Source organism: Colletotrichum scovillei (genome assembly GCF_011075155.1).
Source record: "Colletotrichum scovillei strain TJNH1 chromosome Unknown Contig00009, whole genome shotgun sequence".
In the NCBI taxonomy this organism is placed as follows: Eukaryota; Fungi; Ascomycota; class Sordariomycetes; order Glomerellales; family Glomerellaceae; genus Colletotrichum; species Colletotrichum scovillei.
In genome coordinates this window covers 3,148,792-3,172,753 of record NW_023336267.1, presented here as the reverse complement: position 1 = coordinate 3,172,753, position 23,962 = coordinate 3,148,792, and the positions used below count along the sequence as shown (strand labels likewise).

General features: G+C 53.3%; 8 protein-coding genes across 8 annotated transcripts; 3 read left to right on the top strand and 5 right to left on the bottom strand.

Moving 5' to 3' along the window:
• The first annotated feature begins 781 nt into the window (after window positions 1–781).
• HER10_EVM0006699 (Ras family protein) lies at window positions 782–3,859 on the top strand. Its single transcript, XM_035476278.1, has 5 exons — window positions 782–1,571; window positions 1,752–1,779; window positions 1,950–2,147; window positions 2,237–2,371; window positions 2,481–3,859. Exons 1-5 carry the CDS (start codon window positions 1,504–1,506, stop codon window positions 2,637–2,639), a joined length of 588 nt encoding a protein of 195 aa, XP_035329513.1. The 5' UTR covers window positions 782–1,503; the 3' UTR covers window positions 2,640–3,859.
• Window positions 3,860–5,915: 2,056 nt separating this feature from the next.
• HER10_EVM0001373 (impB/mucB/samB family protein) lies at window positions 5,916–8,122 on the top strand. The gene is made up of 3 exons (XM_035482858.1): window positions 5,916–6,172; window positions 6,283–6,580; window positions 6,644–8,122. The coding sequence occupies exons 1-3, from the start codon at window positions 6,113–6,115 to the stop codon at window positions 8,041–8,043; spliced, it is 1,758 nt and encodes a 585-aa protein (XP_035328866.1). The 5' UTR covers window positions 5,916–6,112; the 3' UTR covers window positions 8,044–8,122.
• HER10_EVM0007491 (uncharacterized protein) lies at window positions 8,065–8,875 on the bottom strand (the record flags this gene model as incomplete). Its single annotated transcript, XM_035477046.1, has 2 exons — window positions 8,175–8,875; window positions 8,065–8,111 (listed from the first exon to the last, which is right to left on the bottom strand). Exons 1-2 carry the CDS (start codon window positions 8,656–8,658, stop codon window positions 8,065–8,067), a joined length of 531 nt encoding a protein of 176 aa, XP_035329614.1. The 5' UTR covers window positions 8,659–8,875.
• A 2,027-nt stretch (window positions 8,876–10,902) lies between these two features.
• HER10_EVM0006412 (uncharacterized protein) lies at window positions 10,903–14,006 on the bottom strand (the record flags this gene model as incomplete). The annotated part of the gene is made up of 4 exons (XM_035475996.1): window positions 12,670–14,006; window positions 12,093–12,610; window positions 11,935–12,037; window positions 10,903–11,882 (listed from the first exon to the last, which is right to left on the bottom strand). Exons 1-4 carry the CDS (start codon window positions 12,986–12,988, stop codon window positions 10,903–10,905), a joined length of 1,920 nt encoding a protein of 639 aa, XP_035329469.1. The 5' UTR covers window positions 12,989–14,006.
• Window positions 14,007–17,012, bottom strand: HER10_EVM0004008 (uncharacterized protein). Its single transcript, XM_035473668.1, has 3 exons — window positions 16,564–17,012; window positions 15,869–16,474; window positions 14,007–15,812 (listed from the first exon to the last, which is right to left on the bottom strand). Exons 1-3 carry the CDS (start codon window positions 16,662–16,664, stop codon window positions 14,819–14,821), a joined length of 1,701 nt encoding a protein of 566 aa, XP_035329165.1. The 5' UTR covers window positions 16,665–17,012; the 3' UTR covers window positions 14,007–14,818.
• A 1,547-nt stretch (window positions 17,013–18,559) lies between these two features.
• Window positions 18,560–20,210, bottom strand: HER10_EVM0010894 (galactosyl transferase GMA12/MNN10 family protein). Its single transcript, XM_035480339.1, has 3 exons — window positions 19,531–20,210; window positions 19,048–19,475; window positions 18,560–18,985 (listed from the first exon to the last, which is right to left on the bottom strand). The coding sequence occupies exons 1-3, from the start codon at window positions 19,823–19,825 to the stop codon at window positions 18,767–18,769; spliced, it is 942 nt and encodes a 313-aa protein (XP_035330041.1). The 5' UTR covers window positions 19,826–20,210; the 3' UTR covers window positions 18,560–18,766.
• A 335-nt stretch (window positions 20,211–20,545) lies between these two features.
• On the bottom strand, window positions 20,546–22,241 carry HER10_EVM0011496 (uncharacterized protein). Its single transcript, XM_035480928.1, has one exon. It carries the CDS (start codon window positions 21,940–21,942, stop codon window positions 20,947–20,949), a length of 996 nt encoding a protein of 331 aa, XP_035330101.1. The 5' UTR covers window positions 21,943–22,241; the 3' UTR covers window positions 20,546–20,946.
• A 225-nt stretch (window positions 22,242–22,466) lies between these two features.
• HER10_EVM0008410 (proteasome A-type and B-type) lies at window positions 22,467–23,834 on the top strand. The gene is made up of 2 exons (XM_035477933.1): window positions 22,467–23,470; window positions 23,520–23,834. The coding sequence occupies exons 1-2, from the start codon at window positions 22,975–22,977 to the stop codon at window positions 23,636–23,638; spliced, it is 615 nt and encodes a 204-aa protein (XP_035329735.1). The 5' UTR covers window positions 22,467–22,974; the 3' UTR covers window positions 23,639–23,834.
• Window positions 23,835–23,962: the final 128 nt, after the last annotated feature.

Sequence of the window (23,962 nt, the reverse complement as noted above, 5' to 3'; positions counted from 1 at the left end):
ATACCGCAGCTAAAAGATACCTGCTTCGTGGAAAACTTACAGGGTAGGCAGGGAAAAAACAAGGACGCGAGCAACAGTCCCGGCTCCCTCTCATCACATTGGATTGGGATTCACTGGTCGGACAGCCCCGTTGCAGTCTCGTCCCTCTGCCAGTGCCAGACCAAACTGCCAGCCCAGTCCAGTCATCGGTCAAACAAACTAGTCAGACGGAAGACTGAGGTCAACAATCAGCAGAGCGAGAGACATACAGAGAAGTAGAGTGAGAGAGAGAGGAGAGAGCAAAGAGACCCATCCAGTTCCCCGGCCCCATCCACCGTCACCGTTACCGTATCCTCGCCTTCAATTCCAATATTTCAGCTGGGAAACACACACCAGTGATCGGATTACGACACACACCCATATACATACGCCTGGCAGAGAAGAAAGTACCTGATCTAGGTACCTGCTCTGTTAGATACCTTCCTTACCTTGGGTATCGGGAAACACGATATCAGCACAACAGCATTTGATACTCCGCATCTTCTCCTACCTTGAGGTAAGGTTGAGATAATCCCGTCTCATCTCATTATCAAAAGATACCGGCGACTCAAGTTGCTATCCGAGGTACGTCAATATCGCGTGGTACAGCCATACGCTTGCTTCTATCATGCTCTCTGCCTGTGCTCGTTCTATCACTCCCTACCTATCTGGTCCCCATATCTTACTCCGTGCTGTTCTCCTCATGACTGTCTATCCCCGTCATCTTCTCCAGCATCCAGCGATTGCGTATGTGTGTCTCCAGATGACACTGGGCGAGAAACAAAAGTCAACAAAGTCACTGCCAGAAAAACAAAGCCTAGACCATCCCGTCCTGTCCTGCATCTGCCTGCACCTGCACCTCCCTACGAGGTACCTTACCCTGCCTAAAGGCTAAGGTACCTGGGCCGGTACGGAGACCTCGTTTCCCCCTAGTCGCCTTTTTTTACGCAGTCAACTAGGCCTGCCTGCGCCTGCGCCTGCGCCTGCACCCTGTCCACTGGCCTGTCCTCCACCCAAATCTTTGTCTCCCTTTCCCCCCATTTTCCCACTGCAGCTGCCAGTGCCAGGTCTTCCCGCTCGCTCTCGCTGGCCTGGCTCCCTTCTCTTTTTTCTCACACCTTCCTTCCCGCCTCCTCTGACACCACTTGTCTACGAAGTACCTTACCACCCGTCCACCACCCAGGACCACCACCACGCACCACGCACCACACACCACGCCCCCCAACACAAATCTGCCCTGCTGTTCCATTGCTTGCACCCGCGTCGTCGTCAAGTGAACTCCACCCGTAAGGTACTACTGTGACCTTACCTTACTTCTACCCATCCCATTCTCTTCCACCTTCAGATTCCCCCTTCCGACGCAGCTCTTCCTTCTCCATCTTCCTCGTCTCCGCCAACAAGCTCAACCTCCTCACAACCGACCGCAACTCAATCCGATCTTCATCGCTCGCTCACTTTCTTACTTTCACATCCAATACAGACACCATGGCTGAGATCCGCCGTAAGCTCGTCATCGTCGGCGACGGTGCCTGCGGTAAAACCTGCTTGTTGATGTGAGTATTGACCCGTCTCTCCCTACCGATTTCTGTCGTCTGTCTGCCTCCCTCTCCGCTTCCGCCTGGGCCCCCAGCGACAACCAATCCTGCATCGTCGCATCCCCGAAAAAATGAAAACACAGACAGACAGACAATACCTCATTATCAAAGACTTCATCATGCTGACTGGTTCAATAGTGTCTTCTCCAAGGGTACCTTCCCTGAGGTAAGATTACCCTTTTCCCCCCCACGCCGACGCGGCCTACCGCCTCCTGTTTCCCCCATCACGAAGCCACCCTGAGATGTATCAACCCATCAACAATCCAGCCAACCGATGCCACACCCGCCATTCAAGAATCCGTTTCCGATCCCGCAATATTCTGACAACTAATTCAGGTCTACGTTCCCACCGTTTTCGAGAACTACGTCGCCGATGTCGAGGTTGATGGCAAGCACGTCGAGCTGGCCCTTTGGGATACGGCTGGCCAGGAAGATTACGACCGTCTCCGTCCCCTTTCTTACCCCGACTCCCACGTCATCCTGATCTGCTTCGCCGTCGACTCCCCCGACTCCCTCGACAACGTTCAGGAGAAGGTACGCTTGCTTTTTCTTCTCTCCCCTTTCGGATTGAATGACTGCACCCGATAAGCAACTTTCGCTAATACGTGCACTTCTTCCCATAGTGGATCTCCGAGGTCCTGCATTTCTGCCAGGGTCTGCCCATCATTCTTGTCGGTTGCAAGAAGGATCTCCGCTACGACTCCAAGACGATTGAGGAGCTGCGTAAGACCAGCCAAAAGCCCGTCTCCCCTGAAGAGGTAAGCGTATCTTTCCCACCGGGATAGGGGTCGTCACGGGCATTTTAAGATGCTCGGCGGCCTCAGACGTCTCTCGCTGCCACCATTACATGCTAATTTCGTTTCGTAGGGTGAGGAAGTCCGCAAGAAGATCGGTGCCTACAAGTACCTCGAGTGCTCCGCCAAGACGAACGAGGGTGTCCGCGAGGTTTTCGAGCACGCCACGCGCGCTGCTCTGCTCTCCCGCAGCCGGAGCAGCGGCAAGAAGCACAAGTGCTTGATGCTCTAAATACCCAATGGGCGAACTTCCCAAACCCTTTCTCCCTCTTCGACCACAACCCCCATTTGTAATCATCAAGGTCCCAGCCTCCATTGTCTTTTCCCAACTTTTCGGATGAGAAAGGGTTTTTGGTGGCGGTTTGGAAGGCGGGGGCAATATTTGCCTGCATAGGTTCTCGGAATTTGGAGTTTTGCTCAACATTGTGTCTCATAACCCACCTGGCACCACATCGATCGGCGTGTCACCGTATCTGGTTCTGCGGGGCGTCTTTTACTCAATCCATGTCATTCCCTGCCGAACGGTGACTGGGAGAAGGAACAGCTAGCCACAATCCCCACGAGAAGAAGCTGCGAGGAAAAGGATTTCTGTCACGGATGTCTCTCACGGTCTCGGGGGAGGAAAGGGCTTGTTGGCTGGCGCGGCCGACAGCTGCTGGGTGACGATGGACAGTGAGTTGTTTGGTAACCTCGGGGAACGGCGGTATGGCAACGGTCTTCAGCTGTGGAATCGGCTCGTCTGGCTATAGTATTGCGACGAATCCGGCTACATCATAAATCTTGTCGTGTTATTTTTCTCTTTTGACGCCTCGCAGCTTTAGATGGCGGAGATGGACATGTGTTTCCTGGCTGCGTTTTCTTCTCTCTTGTCGATTCTCTCAATCCAGGTCTTTGATAACTCAAACCGCCTCTGACCGTCCATTGCCATTCACGTTGATTATCGTGTCGCCTTGTACCCATTGCAAAGTTGGTCCACACTGACATCAGCTCTGACTCCTCTACAGCATCGTCATCGCCGTCATTCTCACGTGTCAGGGGGTATAGAAGATGAGATGAACAATGGACAGAGGCAAGGCACCGGATCTCGAACAGAGAGGTCGCGACACGAAAAGGTAAGGTAGCCCAGGCAACACCGGGTTATATCGGTGATGTTATTGGGATGGAAGTCGCAGTGTGTAGTATACTTACTAGCTCTTGCCTGGTTCTGTCTTTTACCAACAGGACGGCACATGACGGTAACGAGTTTCTAAACATAGGCGACTTTAAAATGTATAGGTGAATGATTTTAGGGTAGCCGTTGCTTTCAGAGTTGGGTAGCGGTGTCACGTTGATTACGCTGCCCCGCCTCTGGTGAAGGGGATGGCCCTGTTTGGTTTGTGGACGAGAGGGGACTATGCGATGCTACGGGAACGCGTACATGGGCATGTATAGCGTTTGAATTCTCAAAGGGGGGTATTTATTTGATTTAGTTTGTTCTCATGCGTACGGGGGACGGGAGTGAGTTCTTGTCTCTGGAGATTGGTTCATCGAAACAAGAAGACGATAGTGAACCTCTTGTTCGTCGTATACCCCGTCCGAACCCCGTGCGTTTGTTTGGCTGGATGAGCAATGACAATAACACGACATTGTGCGTGAAGGAGTGTGAGGGCGTGTGTGTTCCTGATCTCATTCCATTCCGTCTATAAAGTCTCGTCCAACTCTCAGTCCACGTCAGGTGACATTTCTGCGATGAACATAGCTTTCGCTAATGAGCTGCGATTTCGCAAAAGACTGAAGGACTGAATTTACGCAGGGCAGGTCTATGGTAGGGCAGCGTATGTCAGTGTATGTTTACTGATGTAAGAGTGAGGGGAGGGGTTGTAAAGTTCAGACGAGGTGAGGTAAGGTGAGGTGATTGGTATTGATATGAGTGAGGGGTCCAGAAGGGTGAGGCTTACAGCGCCGCAAGAGGAGCAGGTCTTTGCGGTAGAGGCAGTGGCGGCGCCGCACTTGGGGCAGGCGTTGGTGTGGGCGTTGGTCATGGGCTGCATGTTTGCGGTTATTTGGTTGTGTGATGTGTTGTTGGTGAGATTCTTTTGTGTCTTGTATGAGTAGCAAGTGTTGTAGTTTTGTGAAGATGAGACGAGAGAGAGAGGGAGGGGAGAGGGAGGCAGACGATGGTGGAAAGCGGGGTTCTTATTATTCTTCAACTTCTTCAGTCCGCGCGCGAGGCGGCGGCGGCGGCGGCGTGGTTCAACAATCTGCCTATTCCCCTCCCTTCGACCAACGCAGAGGCTACCCTGAGATACCACACTGAATTTTTGCTCGTGACCCTCTTTGGCTCTCTAGCCATCGGGCCTGTGGTGACTTTGGAAAGGTCCCCTACCTTCTTACGGTTGGAGTCTGGTAGTTCGGAAGTGGGAAGGGAAGGTAGGTAGTGGAGGTGGTGTGGGCTATGTGAGCTTACGGATGGGTTGTCATGCGAGATGGACGGCTTCTCGTTGGCTAGGCACGAAGAGGGATGGGGGGCCACTGGGGGTGAACGCTTTACGCTTTCCTCTGAGAAGCTACCTTATTAGTAGGGAGAGGGTCGCTTTTTTGGCAAGCGGTGGGCTGGCGGGCTGGGTGTCGTGCAGCGCAAGAGGGGACCCTATTCCCTTGTTTTGGGGCGGTCTTGGTTAGTTGTCATACGTTCGGGATGGGCCTTGGAGCGATTCGTCGTCGTGTACTGAGGTAGGTGTGCGGTAATAGGTGAGGTGGTTGGCGGAGGGTGGACAGCGGCGGCGTCGTCGGCGGCGGGCGCGCGATGCGTGTATAGCGCGAAGGTTTAGGTAGGTAGGCAAGTATGTAGACAGGCGGGCAAGCAAGTGCGAAAGAGATCGGGTGGCTGGAACAATTCGGACGACTGAGCGTATCTTTGGCAGTTTGGGATGTTGGGAAGGCGTCCAATGATTTTGGTGACAGTGGTTCAGAAACGCCCATCTGGGCATCCGAAAGTAGGGCGACAGTTGATGCGCCGAGGCAAGTTTAGTAGGCAGAGTTGTTGGCATCAGCTATGCATGTTGATCGGATGTCGACAAGTGCGGTTTCAGAGAGGTTCTGTAAGAGTCGACATGCATCAGAAGGGTGATGTGACTGGTTGTTTGGAGATATCTGCAGCGCCGAGAAGCGCAGGCGGGAAACTAAATGCACTTCTCGTACTTCCATTCTTCAGAGAGACGTTTGGGTCGTTGCCTGCCCGGAACGACGCAGTTTCTGGCACGTTGCAGTTCACGGTAGAATGGAAGGCGAGATGGGCAGCAAGTCATGCGTTGGAAAGTCCGACGGAAAGTAGGTAAATTAGTTGTCCATACCTTTTACCTCGCTGGGCAAGGCACTAGGTACCGGTGTTACCTTCTGCCCTTCGGAAGCGGCCGCCGGTGTCGTGTGGACAATCCGTACCTGTCGGGTCGGGCGACTCGGGGCGTGAGATAAGCGACCGTTTATCCCGTGCGCCCCCGTGCTTTTCTGCCCAGGCCGCACCGTTCACAACTGACACCACACGCCCCCAGTCCCCGGTTTCCTTACCCCGTTTCTGTCAAAACGACCAAACAACGTCAGAGAGGACCGGAGGCGGTGGGGGTCACACACGCATCGAGTTGATTCACCCGGAAGGCGTGCACCGATCGAAGAGAGGCTAGGTACGGAATACTCTCATGGGTAATAGCCAAAGTCAAGTCGAAAACCATGGAGCTGCCCAGAAAACGGGCACCGAGACGAAGAGATGATCGAATTATACTCCACTTTGTTCGTTAACCCTCAAATTCACAAGCACCAAGAATGCCCCTTTTCTATTTCCAGATTTCAACCTCTCGACATTGGAAGCATGATATTTCATTCATTAATTCTTTCCCTAGGACTATGACTGCTTCTATGCCTCGGTTTTTGAGAACCGAGACCCCCGGCTAAAGGCGCTGCCCTTGGGAGTAAAGCAGAAGAACATCCTGGCCACGTGCAACTACGTCGCCCGCAAGCAAGGGGTCAGGAAGCTCATGCTCATCACAGAGGCCAAGCGGCTATGCCCGAATCTCGTCATCATCGAGGGCGAAGACCTGACGCCCTTTCGGGATACGAGCAAGAAGCTTTTCGGCTTCATGAGGGGCTACTCGTGGAACCGCAAGGCGGAGAGGCTGGGGTTCGATGAAGTTTTCATGGGTGTGTGTGCTATTTGCACCTTAAAAACGCGGAAAAAGGGTCAAGTTGGCTGACTATGGACAGACGTCACGGATATCATCAACTACAACATGTTCTGTCTCAACCGGGCCTCTCTATCAGAGTCATTCTTCCACCTTTCCAAGAAGAATCCAGAAAAGGGGTTCCTATGTGACTTGACCAAAGTTGCGGGCTGCGTGTATGGCAAGACACCTGGTACAGGAGATCTCAACAACTCTGCCTACATCCGCCTGCTTCTGGCGAGCCACCTGGCCTTCCATCTGCGCATGAAGCTCGAGGAGGACTTTGGCTTCACTGCCTCGGTCGGGATATCCACCAACAAGCTGCTCAGCAAGCTGGTGGGGAGTGTAAACAAGCCGCGTAACCAGACGACTCTGATGTCTTTCGACGATGCTGTTGTCACCGAGTTCATGGACGCGCACTCAGTCAGAAAAGTCCCCGGCATCGGCTTCAAGACGTCGCGCGCGCTTGAGGAAAAGTACCTCGCGACGCCCCTGGGACCCGACGATGCTGACAGGGAGACATCGCCACTCAAAGTCTACGACGTACGGACCCACGAGCAGACTTCGCCCGACGCGCTGGAGAAGCTGCTCGGCGGCCCTGGTTCTGAACGGGGTGTTGGAGAGAGGGTGTGGGGCCTCTTGCACGGGGTCGACGATACGGAGGTCAAGGACGCGAGCGATGTGCCGTCACAGATTAGCATCGAGGACACGTACAAAGGATTGGAGAGCATGAGTCAGATTGAAGGCGAGCTGCGCAAGATATCTGCTTCTCTCATCCGGCGGATGCGGACCGATCTCCTGACAGATGACAACAGCGACGACTCGATAGAGCCGGGCAGCCAGAGATGGATTGCGCACCCCAAGACACTAAGACTGTCCATTCGGCAATGGCCTTCATCTGATGCGCCGCAAGGGACGTCGTGGCATTCGCATCCGGATTTTCAACGTATTTCCCGATCTCAGCCTATGCCTAACTTTGTCTTCAACACAAAAGAGACACCTGATTCCTTGGCGGAACGACTGACGACAGAGATCTTGCTGCCAACGATGAAGAAGTTCTTCCCGGCCGGTCATAAGTGGAACCTGCAACTTATGAATGTCTGCGTTGCGAATTTGGCCGCTAGTGGTAGTGAGGCTGGGCCAGGTGTAGGGCGGGACATCTCTGTCATGTTCCGCAAGCAGGATGACGTTCTGCGACAGTGGAAGATTGATACGACCATCGTGGAAGACGATGGCGGTGATGGGGGTGATGGTGTTAATGATGCTCAACGTCAGTCAATCTCAGATCACGAGGTTGAAGAGATGGAGGTGGCAGAGTTTGACCACGACGATGGCGGATCATGGGAAGGCGACGAAGTGACGGCACGGTGTCCGCTGTGCGGCCACTCCATACCGCCATTTGCTCTCGCTGCTCATGCAAGATTCCACGACTTTGAGGACTGAAGGAACTCTGGGTCTGTCCTCCTAGAACGCCCAAAGGTTGCAGTACGCGGACGGGAGACTGGGGAGGTCTGATGTGAAGGGGGAGTACGTTGACGGCAGGGGGGTCATGTCCCTGGTTGGCCTTGGGATACCATCTTCTGCGTCGTAGAAGTTTTCCTCCTCTCCTTCGTCGAAGGAGTAGACCGTGGACCAGTCGTCGTCGTCATCGTCGTCGCCATCGCTGCTGCTGTTGCTGTATTCACTGTCATCCCAAGTCTCATCTGAAGAGTAGACGCTGGAGGGTGCGTTGGACCTAGCTGAGAGGCGACTAACAGCCCCTTCACGGAAGGGGAATCTCTCTCCGGGGTTGAAGTTGCCGCTGAGGTCTTGGATTACTTGCAACTCCGGTTGGTGGTCGATGAGGGTCTCGTCCGAGGACATCCAGTCGTGAATGTCTGCGTTCCTCATAAGGGGCTCAGGGATTTTGCGCCTGAGGATCCTGCACCAGAGGCACTGTTTCTGGCCGCCGTTTCTGCTGCTGCTGTTGCTGCTATTGCTGCCGACACGAAGTCCCTTGGCTTTGGCCTTGAGGGTTGTGTAGCGGTTGTGCAGACGGATGGCGAACTTGGTGGCCATTGTAGATGATTATGTCGGTGGGATTGCAGTAGGTAACAGAAGCCCAGACCTGACCAGATCAAGTGTGTGGTGGGAAGAACGATTGATTTGGAATGGAGAGAAGTCAACAAGGGGGTTTGTATGTGTATAGAGTGGGATACACCATAGCATTCTTGGGAGTTGTTTTGGGCCGATGTCTCTGTTTATATACCATGGATCAATATCAGAGTATCCAGAGAGGTGTGTATGACCCAGTCTACACAGGTTCCATGAGTTGAGTAGGTTTCGCAACGGCGTGGGAGACTATCATTGTGGAAAGTTTGACGTGGAAGGTTTCGTAATACAACGGTTCTAGGCCGCATATGAACATGCTCGAGATGAGGCACCTGCCTCATGATATTCCGCCGTACTGAGGCAATTTGAACGAAAATGTTTGAGACCCTGTTGAGGAGACCATGATGATGTACGGCTATGGCGGTTTACTTCGACCAACGGAGTCGACCAAGGGGGTAGGATGGGTGTCTGTATATAGGATATCTAGAATAACATAGATAGAACTTGGTTGTGAAATCTAGCTTCCTTCTACTTCCTCGGTATGCCCCACAAGGAAAGGGGACACATGGAGGTTACCATGTGTACGGAAGGGTTAATACTGATAACGATGCTTTCGGACTTTGCAGGCCCAAGACCATTTTCCTCTTGAAAACGACGGAGGAGACATACCTTGTGAGAGTTCCTGGTGACTGAAGAAACTTAGAAAGATTATGATCGCTTTTCCTCGGTCCCTTGTCATTGAGAACATCTAGTTTGGACATCGTGATTCAGATGTGCGGCTAGGTGGCGTTGAACTTATGGGGTCCTGAACAATGAGCAGCGTATGAGACGGGAACAAGTCCGATTCCTAACCCCTGGTGAGAAGACTTAGGAACCTAACTATCATGACACCATTACAGGTCAAGAGATTCTGGAAATAAGAAGGAGTGGCTAAACAGCAGAGAGGTCCAAGTTCTCATGGAGACGAGCTAGACATACTATGCCTCGAAACGGTGTTTGAGGAGAGATAAACACAATCCGTGTCTTTCCTTGAGCAGACTGATCTCCTCGGCGTAAGCTTTGTACCAGCATCTTCAACGATGAAAGCGGGAGCGCGAGGTACAGAGACTCAAACCGGACAATACCAGGCACTGCCGAGATTCCATCATGGCGTAATTGGTATTTGCAAACAACACATCCTTCCCATTCTCTCCCCAAAGAGGTAGGTGAGCCTCAGTCATCTGACCACCCCCCTTCCTTCCTTCCCTCCTTCCTCGAGGCATCACCCGAGGGTATATAGTCCATCCAAACGCGTGTTACTGTCACCAGCACCCATCCGGATTGGCCGGGTGGTTTACACTCTGACGCAGAGATGTTAAAACAAATACTCCAATGAAGCCGTGCTGGCCCGAGGGGCGCGCTGTTCGAATCTGGGCAGGGGCGTGAATTATAAGGTCAGTTATCCCCCTCCCTACATCCTTTCTTTTTTGTCTTTCTACCTTCTTAGTTTTCAACATGGATTTGAGATGTACTGTGATCCTACATAGGTGTATGTTTTTGCTCAAAAGATTTCCTATATCGCCGGGTGGGAATTGACAAGTTGATATGGCTAAAAATTCGGGAATGCCCTCGACCGGAAGAAAGTCTCCGCATCACCGAATCGGTTCTCTTCAAGACAAATCTGGCAGTAGCTCAGGGACCTTCCACCATCTCGTGGACCTAGTTGAAAGAAAGTACAACCAAAGCCGTCTCCCTCTAAGCTTCCAGTCTAGTGCCGCAGAGTATCAACCCTTATACAAGATGCGTAACATATGGGTGCACGTTTGACTCGTAGGCAACCAAAGTAGTATAAGCGCACATAGCCTTTTATCGAAAGTTATCACTCTGAAGACCTTTGACCCGGTATGCCGAGATGACACCTGGTAGAAATGTTGAAACAAGATATCAGGAAATAGACTTTTGTAACAAGAAACCTATCCAACGCTACGTTACAAAGACACAGCCATCTGCAGATCATACAGCCCACCCTACATTCAACTTGCAATCAAACTAAACCGGCCCAAATACCCTCACCCAGGCATCCCCCGACAAAAGAGAATGGCGTAAATCGTTACTGTCATATCTTCATTCACTCCCCCCCCCCCTCCCCCAGAGCTTTTCCTTTCCATCATCAGTGAATCCCCGAACACAACCTTTCGTCATGGAACAGACCAAAAGTAGCCGTGGATCAAATCACCGGAACGACCGATGAGATCCCCCATCAACGCTCGACCCCCTCCCCCCAGCAGACCCCTTCCGACTATACACGTCCTCCCACGTAGGGCCTCTATCACCCACCCCGCCGCGTCTTCCACTTCCCGGAGACCGCGGCGACTCATCCCTCGACTCCGAGCCGCGATGTCCGTCCCGGTCTCGACCAGAATACACCCCGTAATTAGCATCAGCCCCACCGCGGATTTCATACGCCGAAGGCGAAGGCGACGCAGCGCCGCCACCACCGCTGACGTGGTGCTGCGAGATAGATGGCAGCGAAGCGGTATACCTGTTCGTCGGCGGCGGGCTCCGCTGTCGTTGAGAGGAAGTCGAGTGCCGACCGACTGGAGGGGGAGGCAAGTCACGATGTCTGGGCAAGGAAACGCCCGCGTCCGAGTTGGCGCGCGGGAGACGTGCCGGGTGCGGCTCAACGCGGTGGGCATCTCGATCGTATGTCCTGGATCGGTGCGGGAGGGACGCGGGGCGCTTGGGGAGGTCGCTTCCGGACCGGCGGGTGTGCGTGTTGGCCTCCGGGAGCCTGGTCATATCCTGGGGCGGTGGAGCCGGTCGAGACTTCGGGATGGATGGCAGGGGCGGCGCGACGTCTTCTAAGCAGTCCCACATGGCCTCGTCGATGATCTTGCGGACCTTTTTGTCGTGGGTCTCTGGGAAGAGATGCCGTGATAGCTGTCTGGGGAGTCTCTCTGGTTTGCCGTTGAGGAGAGGTCCGTCGGCGTTGATGGGGAGGGCGGTCATGATGGCGTGTAGACGTCTAGCTTCCGGGTCTGGGTAGGCGAGGATGTTGCTGATCATCCATTTCGCGAAGCCTGCGGGGGTCAGGCCAGGGATGTTAGGGTGAGATCTGGGTGCGGCCTGGACGAGGTGGTATTGGCAGTCCAGATCTTGGTACAGGAACTCGATTCGCTCCAATGCGTCTTTGGACCGAGACTTGAAGATGTCTGGTGAAGGGTCAGCAGCTGTTTACGGAGTATGAATGAGAAGGCTGATCACCTTCATATTGGAACCTCTCAGGCTCGACTTTGTATTTGGTGTACAGCATCAGCATCTTATCAGGAGTAACGACGAGTGTGTCTGGTGACCCAAACTCCGTAACCTGAGTTTCATGTTAGCCGTAGAGAAACTCATGAAGAGGGCGAGAGATGGTGTACCATAAAATTAGCGAGGCCCCTGAGCACGCTGTTCAGTCGATTGGTAGGATATCCCTCCGAGTCAAACAGCACACCCCACGCCTTGTCAACACTACTCAACTCAACTCGCGGCGACGTAGGAGCAGTCGGCGAGACCTCGTCTTCATTATCCGTTTCAACACGCGGTTGGCAATGAATGACCGGTGATGCCCTCTTTTTAAAGTGAACTCCCCTTTGCTGGGGTCTGATGGGCGGGGTGGACTGAGGCGCAGGTACGGGAACCGACGTTGGCGGCGATGGTTGTTGAGGAGGAGGAGGAGGAGGTGCCGATGAAGGCTTTGCGTGTGCGAGCTCCGGACTGTGATCTCGTGGCGATGAGTTCTTGGAGGCGCCGAATGTGTCGATAATGGAAGGGGGCGGGCTGGGGTACGCCGGCGTAAAGGAGGGATTCTGGCTAGATAAGAGGGGAAACCGCGCTGCGTCGACGGGGGTGCCAGTCTCATTGGTCTTCAGTTGAGCAACTTGAGCGACTTGGGCAACTGGACAACATCATCAGTAAACTTCAGCTTTTCAAGATACAGAACTCAACGCAACTGACCTTCTTCTTTGATAATCTTCCTCAACTCCTCCAACATGTCAGACGGCATGCTCCCCAGACTATCGCGAGGTTTGGAAGTGAGCGTCTCCATAATCAAGCTCTCCGAGCCCTGCTGCTGCTGCTGCTGCTCATCCACCCGGTTTCCATAACCATGGCTCCCCTTTTGTTGTCCCCAGTCGTACTCCCCAGCAGCCCGCCTTGGTGACAGCGGGGAAAGCTCTTCCGCCTCCGGGCGGCCCCCCTGATCTCTCGGCAAGGACCAGTTCGTCGTGGTGTTCAGCCTTGGCCGCATGGCCTTGCCAGCCGGGTTGGTAGTCATGGCCGGTTGCCGGTTGCCGATGTTATTGTTATTGGATATGCAGTCCGCCGCAGCATGCGAACTTCCGCAAAGCTCAAACTAGATCGCTTGTACGATGGCAAACAACGAGGAGTGTGTAAGATTGAATGGAACCAGAGCAATTGGGCTGTTGGCGCGATGGAAAGGGTAGCCGTATATACCGAGCAAATAGACGACGAAAAGTGGCAGACCGAAGCGACGGTGAAATAGACAGCAGAAAAGGCGGGAATAGTTATAGACCCATACCCTCTTCGGACGCCGATGGGACACTTGAGAGGGCTCCCCAATGAGATGTTGACATCTATTCCCCCTCGCGTCAGGTGGATTGATAAGGTGCAGCACGAAGGTATGAAAGGGTCGATCACGGAGGCAACACCACGAGCGGCATGGGTGATGCGGAAAAGTGCATTTTCAAAATGCGAGGGATAAGAATGTGGTGTTCCCCTCACTCAGGAGATAGGAGGGAGAAATTAGCATAATAGATGCGAGAGAAAAGGAAATCAGCAGGCTGCGTGTACGTGGTGGTAGCTCGTACAAAGTAGTCGGGCGAAGGCAGCGTAGAGGCCACAAAGTTGCCCTTTTCCTGCTGTGCACCGTTTCTCCAACGAGGCCCATCCCTGTCTCATTGGGCCGCAAAGTTGTCTGCATGGTAATGTCATGGCCTGGTACAGCGGCACATCGGTAGCATTTCGATGCGTCACCGAAGGAAGCTGAGATGAAAAAGGAAGTCGTCTGGTGGGATTCCCCCACGTCAGGGTGTCCAGGATGTAGCCGTCGCCAGAGGATGCGATGACATCGGGAGGGTTTCGATCTTGAGGCCACACGCGTTCGGGAAGCTGAAAGTTTACGCCTGGGATGGAAACTAGACCAAAATATCATTATTCCCGTCGTTTCGAATTGCTGTGTCCCAAGTCATGGTTCCCGTGTCGCCCAAGATATCTTAGCTTGAATCGCGTTGGACAATCCAAGTCAGGCGACGCCATGTTTGCTCGTTGGCCCTGAGCCGGCAGTCAGCGCGGGCGTCCCATCGCTAGAGTTTTTCTTGGAGTTTTGTTGCGGTGCCACCAAGCGGTCCCCGATAAGATCACAGGCCTCGACTTGAGACGCAGCTTGAAGAGGCGAGGGCTCTTTAGATGTGATGCGAACGAGGAAGCTTTCGATAGTGCGGAGTGGGATGCTGCATGTAAGTGCAGGAGACAAAGAACGATACCATGGGTGGCCCCCCGGAATTGGGCCGTGACGCTCCGGATGTCCCGTTGGCCGTCCGCGGCAAGGCGTCCACCGAGTTTTTTTGATAGAAACTGGTTCGCATGTCCGCGCGGCAGGCCGCTTTTAATCGAGATCTATTAATTGCGATATTGGCAGCCAATGACTTCGATTTAGTCTTCTGCACTCGCGTTTGCTGGCGAATTGCGGTCAGAGCGGTAGTCCTGAGACAACCCTAACCGCCCGTGAAGATAAAAAAAAAATACCCGATAGAAATTGAGACAACTCGATCCGTGAGAGAGGAAAGCTCCGATCGAACACACTCGTTCATGTCTTGAACATGTGGGGGGTCCCGTTCGCACCGTCCCGATCCTCGAGCCGGACGCAACAGAGTAACAGCGAGCCAATCCCCATTAGCTTGGTAAGCTTGGTATGGTCAGCAGAGCAAAGTGGGAGCGATATCGGTGAAAGGCAAAAAGAGACGCTGAATAAATAGATATGTTACACCGTTATATGTTACTGGGGTTTTGTCAAACCCGAGTCCTGATCGAATGCTCGCCAGCTAATGCACTTACAAAACTCCCAACCGATTTTCTGCTTCCTTCTTCATGCTTTGTACAACAAGTCCAAGAATCCGTTGGCCAGGTCAACAACCACGCTCTTGTTCGGCAGGGATCCGGCAACGCCATACAAAGCAGCCGAGTCACCGACGGCCTTGCCCTTGACACCCTTACCCTCAACGGCGCGAACTCTCTCCTTTTCCTTCTCGGCCTCGACAACAGCCTCAAGGTCGGCCAACAACTTCTCGTAGACCTTGGTAATCGGAAGAGTGACGGCGACGTGGATTGCAGGAGGGTTCTGAAGAGCGTTCAAGTGCCAGCCCTTCTCTGACATGCCGTCGGCAATGTCGTAAACGTTGAGATTCTTGGCGGTGAAGGCAACAACGGACACCAGAGGCTTGCCCAAGATCTCCAGCTCGTTGTCCAGCGCTGGTGTCTCGCGAATCTTCTCAATGATTTTCTTGGTAGTGCCGACGATCTTGACACAAGCGTCAATGTAACCAGCCTCACCGACCTTCATCAAACTAGCCCAGCAACCGGCAATCAGGGCACCTGGACGCGAACCGGCCATACCAGGAGAACCGTACACACCGCCAGACCAATCTGGCGACACGTAGTACTGGTATTTGCGGAGTTCTGCGGACCTGTACAAAACCGTAGAGTTACCTTTGGGCGCAAATCCATACTTGTGGGTGTCGCAGCTGATGCTCGTGACGCCCTTGAGACGGAAATCAAAGAGCTCGGTCTCAAAACCGGCCTTGTCTAAGAAGGGGACCATGAAGGAACCGAGGCAGCAGTCGACGTGGAGGCACAGCTTCTTCTTGATAGCCAACTTGGATAGAGCGCTGATGTCATCAATGATGCCGTGAGGGAAGTTCGGTGCGGAGCCAACCAACAGAACCGTGTTGCTGTTGATCAGGCGGGAGACGGCACGGACATCGACTTGGTAGTTGGGCGCAGGGCAGGAGACGTAGTGGATCTTGATCTTGAAGTAGTCACCGGCCTTACGGAACGCAGTATGAGCGGTTTCTGGCAAGATCCTAGTGCGCGTCAGTAAGAAAGATCACAATGACATAGCCTCACGGAGAGAACGTACATCTCAGGCTCAGTGATACCCTTCTCAAAGTATCCTCTTTGGCGCGCGCCGAGGCAAGCCGACAAGATACTGTCAGTACCACCACTGGTGGTGGCACCGGCAGCGCCGGGAGGAGCGTTGAACATGGACAGAACCATGGAAACAACCTCAGCCTCCATCTTCCTCACGCCCGGGAAGACATCCGGATGAATGGGGTTCGCGACGGTGAACTTGCCAAACGCCTCAGTCTGCAGCTTCAACAGCTCGTCCTCGCCGTGGTAGACGGCGCCAGAGACAAAGCCATCCTCCCATCTCGTGTGGTCCATGTTCGCCAGAGTATCAAGTTCCTTTCGGACATCGTCTTCGGACCAGCCCTCCTTGGGTAGGGTCAGGTATCGGGTGAGGTTCGCGGGGATCATCTTGGTCTGCAGTTTCGCCATGGTCTCGTTGACCTGCTTCTGGACCTGGCCGCGGACACCGGGGGCGCGCAGGAAGTAGCCATACAGAACTCTACGGATATCAATGTAGATCTCGACAATGCTGCCAATCAGGCCGCGGCCCTTGAGCTTCAGAAACGTCTTGCGCGTCCATCGCCAGACGAAGAGGAAGAAAATGATGTTGCGCAACCTACGGACCGGGGTTCTTGAGGTTAGCCGATGCCGAGGTTACTTCGGGAAAGATACCGAAGTGGAAAGATGGAAGCATTGGAAACTCACAAGTCGAGGTTCAGGACCAACAATGGACTCGCCTGTCGACTACGCTTGACTTGGTTCAGTCCTTCGCGCAAGCTTGCGGGAATGCGGGAGCTGCCGGGCATCTTGTCTACTGCCGTTGTTGTAGCTCGGCACAGTGGGGTGATACGATTCGCGACGAGCAAGCAATGGAGGTGGGAATCGTGGAAAACGGAGAGCAACCCGGGTGGATGCGAATTCCAATTTATAAATGCGCGGAGTAGAAGGGAATGCGAACGAGGGGGCTCAAGAGAGGAAAAAAAAAGAATTGGAGACTGGGGGACGGGACGAAGATCAAGGCTAGGTAGGAGCTGGAACTTTGGAAGGTTCCGACGTTAACAACGCCACAGCAAGAGCATCACCGGCGACCGGGGTCAAGGAAGTAGAGGTTGGAGGGTCTTTGCTGTGCAAGTGCTGTGGTAAGCAGAGCCAACGGCTGGATCCCGAGGAGCAGAAAATCGTGGGGCATGGCGTCTTCTTGATTATTTCTTAGCGCCTTTTACCCCTGTCGGTGCAGCGAAGATAGCGGAGTACCTTCTGGACTTCTGGAGCGCCGCTTCTCTCTGGGGAGCATTGCCGCCATCCGGTCTGTCACATGCGCCGCTCCAAGCAAGAGGAGCCCTGTTTCCCATGGTTGCCCGCGTCCATCTGGCTGCAGGCAGTATCATTCACGAACCTTTCAGGCAAGTCACAGAGACAGGGGGTCCTGCTTCAAGCTTGACATCTCATGCCCGCGTCGTCTAATTGGGGAAGCGAGCTTGACTAACAAGGTAGGATTCACATTGAACCGCTGGCTTCCTCCTACGTAGTATGTACTTAGGCTAGTAGTGGCTAGGTCTTCCCCAACGTGAGGTGTCAGTGTCGAGGTGGAGCGGCCAAAGATGAACACCACCTACAAAGTCCCAACCCAAAGAGGGCAGTCCGCACCGCGCGACGTGCCCGTCATCTTATCGCCGTGACTGATACCTGACGACATTTTGCACGCGAACCGAGGACCTTCAGACTCGGCCGATTGGGTAGCCTGTCTGATGCACGCATGACTTTGCGTCCAGATCGCCAGTCTTCTGTTGCTACATTGACTCCTCTTCATCAAATAGAAGTGTGACCTTGTTTTACAGGAAATTTCCATGCTTAGAGCATAAGTCTGGGGCGTTATCTGTCCAAGCAACCTTGGAAGGTCATTCAACTCTGTCTGTCCGCGGACTGCCCCGGAGCGAAGAGATCCACTATAGCGGGTCGGCATCGGGCCCGCGGACGCCCGTCACCCGGCTTAATCCAATGGCCCCGGACACTCCTGGAAGTCGCATTTCCAACTATTGAGTGTCATCATCACCCTCTTCGCATAAGGGCTGACACTGCTAAATACAGATGCCGAATAATAAGCAATTCGGGCTTGAAGTCGGGTCGCACAATGCCCCTAACGCCAAAGGTCAACCAGCGTCCTAGTGAGTAAGCTCCGACAAGGTGGCCATGCGCTTTGCCTCGACCACGTCACATCGACAGCGTTCACGTCCGAGAGATCCAAGCGGATCCCAGGCGCTGCCTGACAATTCGATCTTAGCGAACGACAACCTTGCAGCCGAATCGCAGACGTGCATCGACAACCAACAACTTGCGCCTAGACTACTTCTCATTGGTTGATGCGAGGTCGCCTTCCCTGTCCAACTCGCCGTGTAATTACTTAAGTAAAGGGCAGCCGGAGATCCTCAAGGAGACAAGTTGGCTAAGTGGAGACGATCTTGCATTTCTGATCGCGGCCAAGAGCAATTGCTTATCAATGGTATGGAGATTTGCGAACAAAGTCCGTATTAGCATCCGCGCTGTGGCAGGATGGCCAATGTCTATCGGTATGGTATACAAAACACAAGAAGACGCAAGCCTTCGGTCGTCAAAACAAGTCATCATCTCGAAAGTATCAAGAGAGAAAAAAACATAACAACCCTCATGAGCGCCGTGCGAGAAGCTCATGCAACCGGGTAGCCTCCGAGGCTCTTGACCATCTGTCACGAACCCCCGTACAAAATTCCTTCATGAGATGGTCTCCCCAAACCCAAATAAACGCCCTCGTCCAGCTCTTGTACACTTGAAATGCCGAGTTCATGCTTCCTGGGGAATATAACGCCTGGAGCTTCTCTGTACGTTGGTCCTCATCTAGCGAGGACAAGCATTGCTCTCTTCTAGCCTCCGTCTACTGCGCCTTGAAGGCCGCCTGCCACTTCGTCTTGAAGCTACTTAGCTCCTCGTCGCAAGCCCGCTCTCCAGTGTTTGTGCATCCAGCTGCGCGGACAACAAAGTGACCATCCTTGTAGATCTCTCCCTTATCATATCGATTGTATGAGTTGAATGTCTTCTGCGGCACAATGGCGAGCTTCGAAAGGATAGTGGGATGCCATTGTACAATGTGTTCCTAAGGCAACGGTTAAATCTGGCTCAGAGGCAAAAACAAGAGGCAAAAAGGAAGGAACTTACCAAAGCATGACCCTCAGCCTTCTGGAAGTTGTAGCTGCGGTACAGAGGGTCAAACCAGGTGTCGATGAAGAACTTCGCCCAGTCGCCATTTCGGATGAAGAAGCTGCTCGAAGAAAGACCCTCTCTGTCTTGCGTGACCACGAAATCGATGTCGTCGCCTTTGAGATGAGGGAATGTTTTGATGATGCTGTCAGGGGGCACGACGGGGTGATCCCTGGCCATCAAAGTATCAAGCCTGTCCGACTTCAACACCAGATTCTCTAGAGACGTCTCCGGGTCCATGATGTAAGCGTCTTGATCGAGATACCAGAACCATCTGGCTTCTGGAAACTTTGTCATCGCATGCCTCAGTGACACCACTTTGTTCCATGATGATGGAGATCCGTTCAGATCGTAATCGCCCGCCTTTACGAACATCACCTCGTAGCCTATACCCAGAGCTATTAGCATGTGCAGCACAAAGAAGAATCAGTGAAAGCCTACCGTGTAGCTGCGCATATTGTTTCCTGTTGTCGCGAATGCTTGCGAGATATTTGTTGCTAAAGTTGTCCTCATCCAGCACCGTCACTATTACCGCTGGTGGGTCACCAGAGGGTGGTCGAGGGCCGCTAGGTGACTTGAAGGCTCCAGAGAGAAGGTATATGAAGCCGAAGAATACAAGAGCGCCTGCTGCGATGACCTTGAGCCTACTTCGTCGAAGAACCGGTGGTATTCTGGAGGATCTCGCCTTGAAGGGAGGCGGGTTCGAGCTCTTTCGTGGTGGGTATGCGAAATGCATCGTGTCGAATTAGGAGATTAGTTCAAAGGGAGAACTCGTCGGCCTACGATCGAAAGAATTGTCGCGGCTGGACCAGCGTCGAAATGCGACGCCTCGATGTCCCGGAAATGGCGGTCGTTTAAGGACAAAATTCGTCGGTGTTCGAACACGAGAGAAGACGCTGACTGTGGCCGTTGCGACTAGAGGCTTGGCACAGAAAGGAGGGAGGAAGGGTGATGGAATGTCGAAATCAAAGATCGTCGGGGTATTCGCAGGGCGTCATCCAAAGAGGCGCATCACGTCCGGGCCTCGAGAAGTCTGGGCGACACCTTGGAAAGCGAAAGGGTTGTAAGGGAAGCAGTGGTGCAAGGGCGAGGACGGCCGGTCAATGTACAGACTGGTGAACACGAACTCGATACTATGGCTTCGTTTAATTCGAGGTCCACTTTGGGAGCATTAGATCTGGACCGCGCCGAAAACCATCATTCATTGGCCCGGTCGGTGGTATTATTGTCCGGTCGGGCGATCCCTGGGTCCCCTGAGCCCCTCCTGTCAAGGGTTGTGCTGGTTCCCCACCACCAAAGCAACGTCAAACCTAATGCTCTATGCGGGGTGCTGTGACGCTGACCATGAGGCGTAGATTGCTAGATAAATAAGATTCAGTTGTTTAAAAGAAATACCCGACACTCGAATTGATGCTTCCTTGCAAAGCTTCACTGTACATGCGGTTCATCATAAGCAGCGGAAATGTGACACATAAAAGTTTATTCATGTCTTTGATCACTATCAAAATTTCAAGCTACGCCATTGATAAGTCCGTGAGACATGTGTGTATCAGCCTGCGCGTTTGCCAACTCAAAGGATGTTGAGAGTTGTCGTCGGCATGGTCAGCCAACAGAATGTTGATTGATTGATAGCAGGTTGATGTCGTCCGCTCGTCCAAAGTAAATCTAACCAAAACGGCTCAATTCAAAGACAGAGCAGGGACTTATTCTCCGCACACAGACTAGTTGACACGATATGGAAGAGAATCTTCGAGGCAACTTAAGAGTGTGCGGGTGGCATCGTGACACATGGCGCAACAGGCGTTCCGTCTCTTGAGTGATAAAGAATGTTTGCGTTTCTCCACATTCCGACCTATGTTAGTCTTCCTTGATATCTTCGTCCTCATCATCGTCACCACCCACATCGAAGACTCTGTCGCTCGCACGCTGCAGAGCTGAAGCACTGAACTTTCTCACGCCCTTCCAGACTCCCCACAGAAAGGTAGCGGCACCAATGACGACCAAGCCCAAGTTGATGTTCTCGACACGCGCGCGACCAGTTCCTCCTCGACGCCCAGAAGTACTGAGGATACCGCTGGACCTCAAGTTCCACCATTGGACGGGTGACAGAGCGAAGAGAGACTTCACAAACCCAAGCAGTCCAAGAGAGAAGAAGCCTTTGAGGAAGTGTTCCAGCCATGTTCCAGGCTCCGCACCCATCTCAGGGGGAGGCTCATGAATTGCTTCGATGTCGTCGAGAACATTCGCTGCCATATCCGCGATTGCGCCCATGGGATCGGTCCATAAGTTCAATATTGGATCCGCAATGAAGCCCAGAATGAAGACCGAAACGATGAAGATGAGGATAGTTAGTACTATTTGCGCAAAGGTTCCTTGCAAACGATTCGCCCAGGATAATCGCTCCAGCTTGTATGAATAGCTGCAGGTGGGACATGCGAAGAAATTCCGCGTGGCTGTCGAGTCGGCATACCTCCAAGCTTGCAAGCACCCTTCGTGGACGTAGCGTTGAGACCCCTTGCACTTGCATGGTGAGATAAGTCGTCCAGAGTCGGGATCATCGGATTTGTAAACAGGTCGTGGACGTGAGTTCATGAAGCCGCTCATGACACTTGGCTCTTCGAATGTAGGATGAACCGACTCGAAGCAAATGCGGCATGTTCGCGGCCCATAGTATCTTTGCTTGGGCGGAGAACGAGGTTGCTCCTGGGGTTGGTCTCTGTCCTGTTGCCCGTTGTCCTCAGACTTGATAGGCTCTGTCTTCTCGGGTAGGTCGGCTTCAGAGTGGCTTTTGCGCGCTGGGCCTCCCGTAGGGAGGTCAGATGGCCAATTCCACTGAGGCTTCGCAGCATCCATGACGAACAGTAAAGATTGATTGCTGTAGACGTGGGGATTTGATGCGTCTTCGAAGCATTGAGCTTTCCGTATCGCGCAGGTGGAGTGACTCTGTGCTGTGAGAGGAAGAGAAGCAATAGAAGACTTGCAGTGAAAGACCGGCTAGCTCGGGGTTGGAAACTTGGCCTAACTTGACCAAGTGCAGCAGCGCCTACATGACAAGAATTAGCGTAGGCAAAATGAAGGCCTGATCTGTCCTTTCGGAGTGCTGTGCCTGTCGGAGAAGCTGCGCCAAGCGAATAGGATCTTTGGGAGGGCACAGGACAAATGAAGAGCGAAAAAGAATATTCCAGCACCGGGCACTTTATTGTGAGCTTTCTTCAGATGGTCATAGCTTCCAGCGCCCCTCGGTTACGTCAGCAGTATGACCCGGATCAACACCTGAGCCGGTGGTGTCACGTGCTGCTGGTTCCCGAGCGGCGTCCGGCGTCTGGCAGCTTGACGCGGCGCGAGTTGCCTGGGAGGGAGAGCTTCGTACCTTAGCTCTGGCAGCCTCACCTCGTTTGACCGCAGCCAACCCACCCACCATCCTCCCCGACCACTGTACTTGACATCACATCTCGACTGCACGATCAAACAATCAAGCAATGGCCGACCGTTACTCTTTCTCCCTGACGACGTTCTCGCCCAGGTAATTTTATAAGCTTTCCAACCTATGACGTCCGCATGCTAATAGATTATAGCGGCAAGCTGGTTCAGATCGGTATGCTCCATCACAACCCCCACCGGCCAATGTCTCCCAACTTCAGGAACGGAACGAACCTTCGAATCGCAGGACTGACCTTCAATTAGAATATGCTCTGAACGCCGTCAACCAGGGTGTCACCGCCCTCGGTATCAAAGGCGAGTCGACTTGCCCCTCCTTCCTCAACCCATGCTAACCCCTCGAAAGCCACCAACGGTATCGTCCTTGCGACCGAGAAGAAGTCATCATCGCCCCTTGCCGACCCTAGCTCGCTGTCCAAGATCAGCCTCGTCACCCCCGACATCGGTATGGTGTACTCAGGCATGGGCCCCGACTACAGAATATTGGTGGACAAGGCTCGCAAGGTATCGCATACCGGCTACAAGCGCATCTACAACGAATACCCGCCTACGCGGATATTGGTGCAGGATGTTGCCCGTGTCATGCAGGAGGCTACTCAGTCTGGTGGTGTCCGACCTTACGGCGTCAGCTTGCTGATTGCTGGCTGGGATGAGGGTATCTTGCCTGAGGACGAGATCGAGACCAAGGAAGGCGAGGAGAAGAAGCCCACAGGCAAGACCGGGGGTACTCTGAAGGGTGGACCCATGCTGTACCAGGTCGATCCCTCTGGCAGTTACTTCCCGTGGAAGGCGACGGCGATTGGCAAGAGCGCTACGTCTGCGAAGACGTTCCTGGAGAAGAGATACACGGAGGGCTTGGAACTTGAGGACGCCGTGCACATTGCATTGCTCACACTTAAGGAAACCATTGAGGGAGAGATGAATGGAGATACCATTGAGATTGGTAAGTATTCAAAGTGTGTCGTCAAGAATGCATCTAATTGGGAGTATAGGCATCATCGGACCTCCGGCAGACCACCTGCTCGGTATCGAGGGTGTTGAGGGTGCCAAGGGCCCTCGCTTCAGAAAGCTCAGCCCTCAGGAGATTGAGGACTATCTTACGAACTTGTAATTTGCGCAATGGCTAGGACGGTCTTACCTTGTATCATAGAACAGCATAGAGACATGGGACACGAAAAGTCCGAGCTCTAGACTCAATGGATGACCTGCAATGACGACATGACGAGATACGTTGCATATGTGATTGGGCATCTTGATAGATTGGCCACGACTGGCGAGTCTTCTTCGCAGGGAAAGATGCAAGCTGTCACCACCGTTGGCCCGGACTGCAGATATTGGTAAAGGAACTTGACTGACAATGCGGCGTCGTTTGGTAATTATTGACGGCAGAAATCTTGATCAGAGACTTGGATGGAGCCATATATCAGGCAACAGC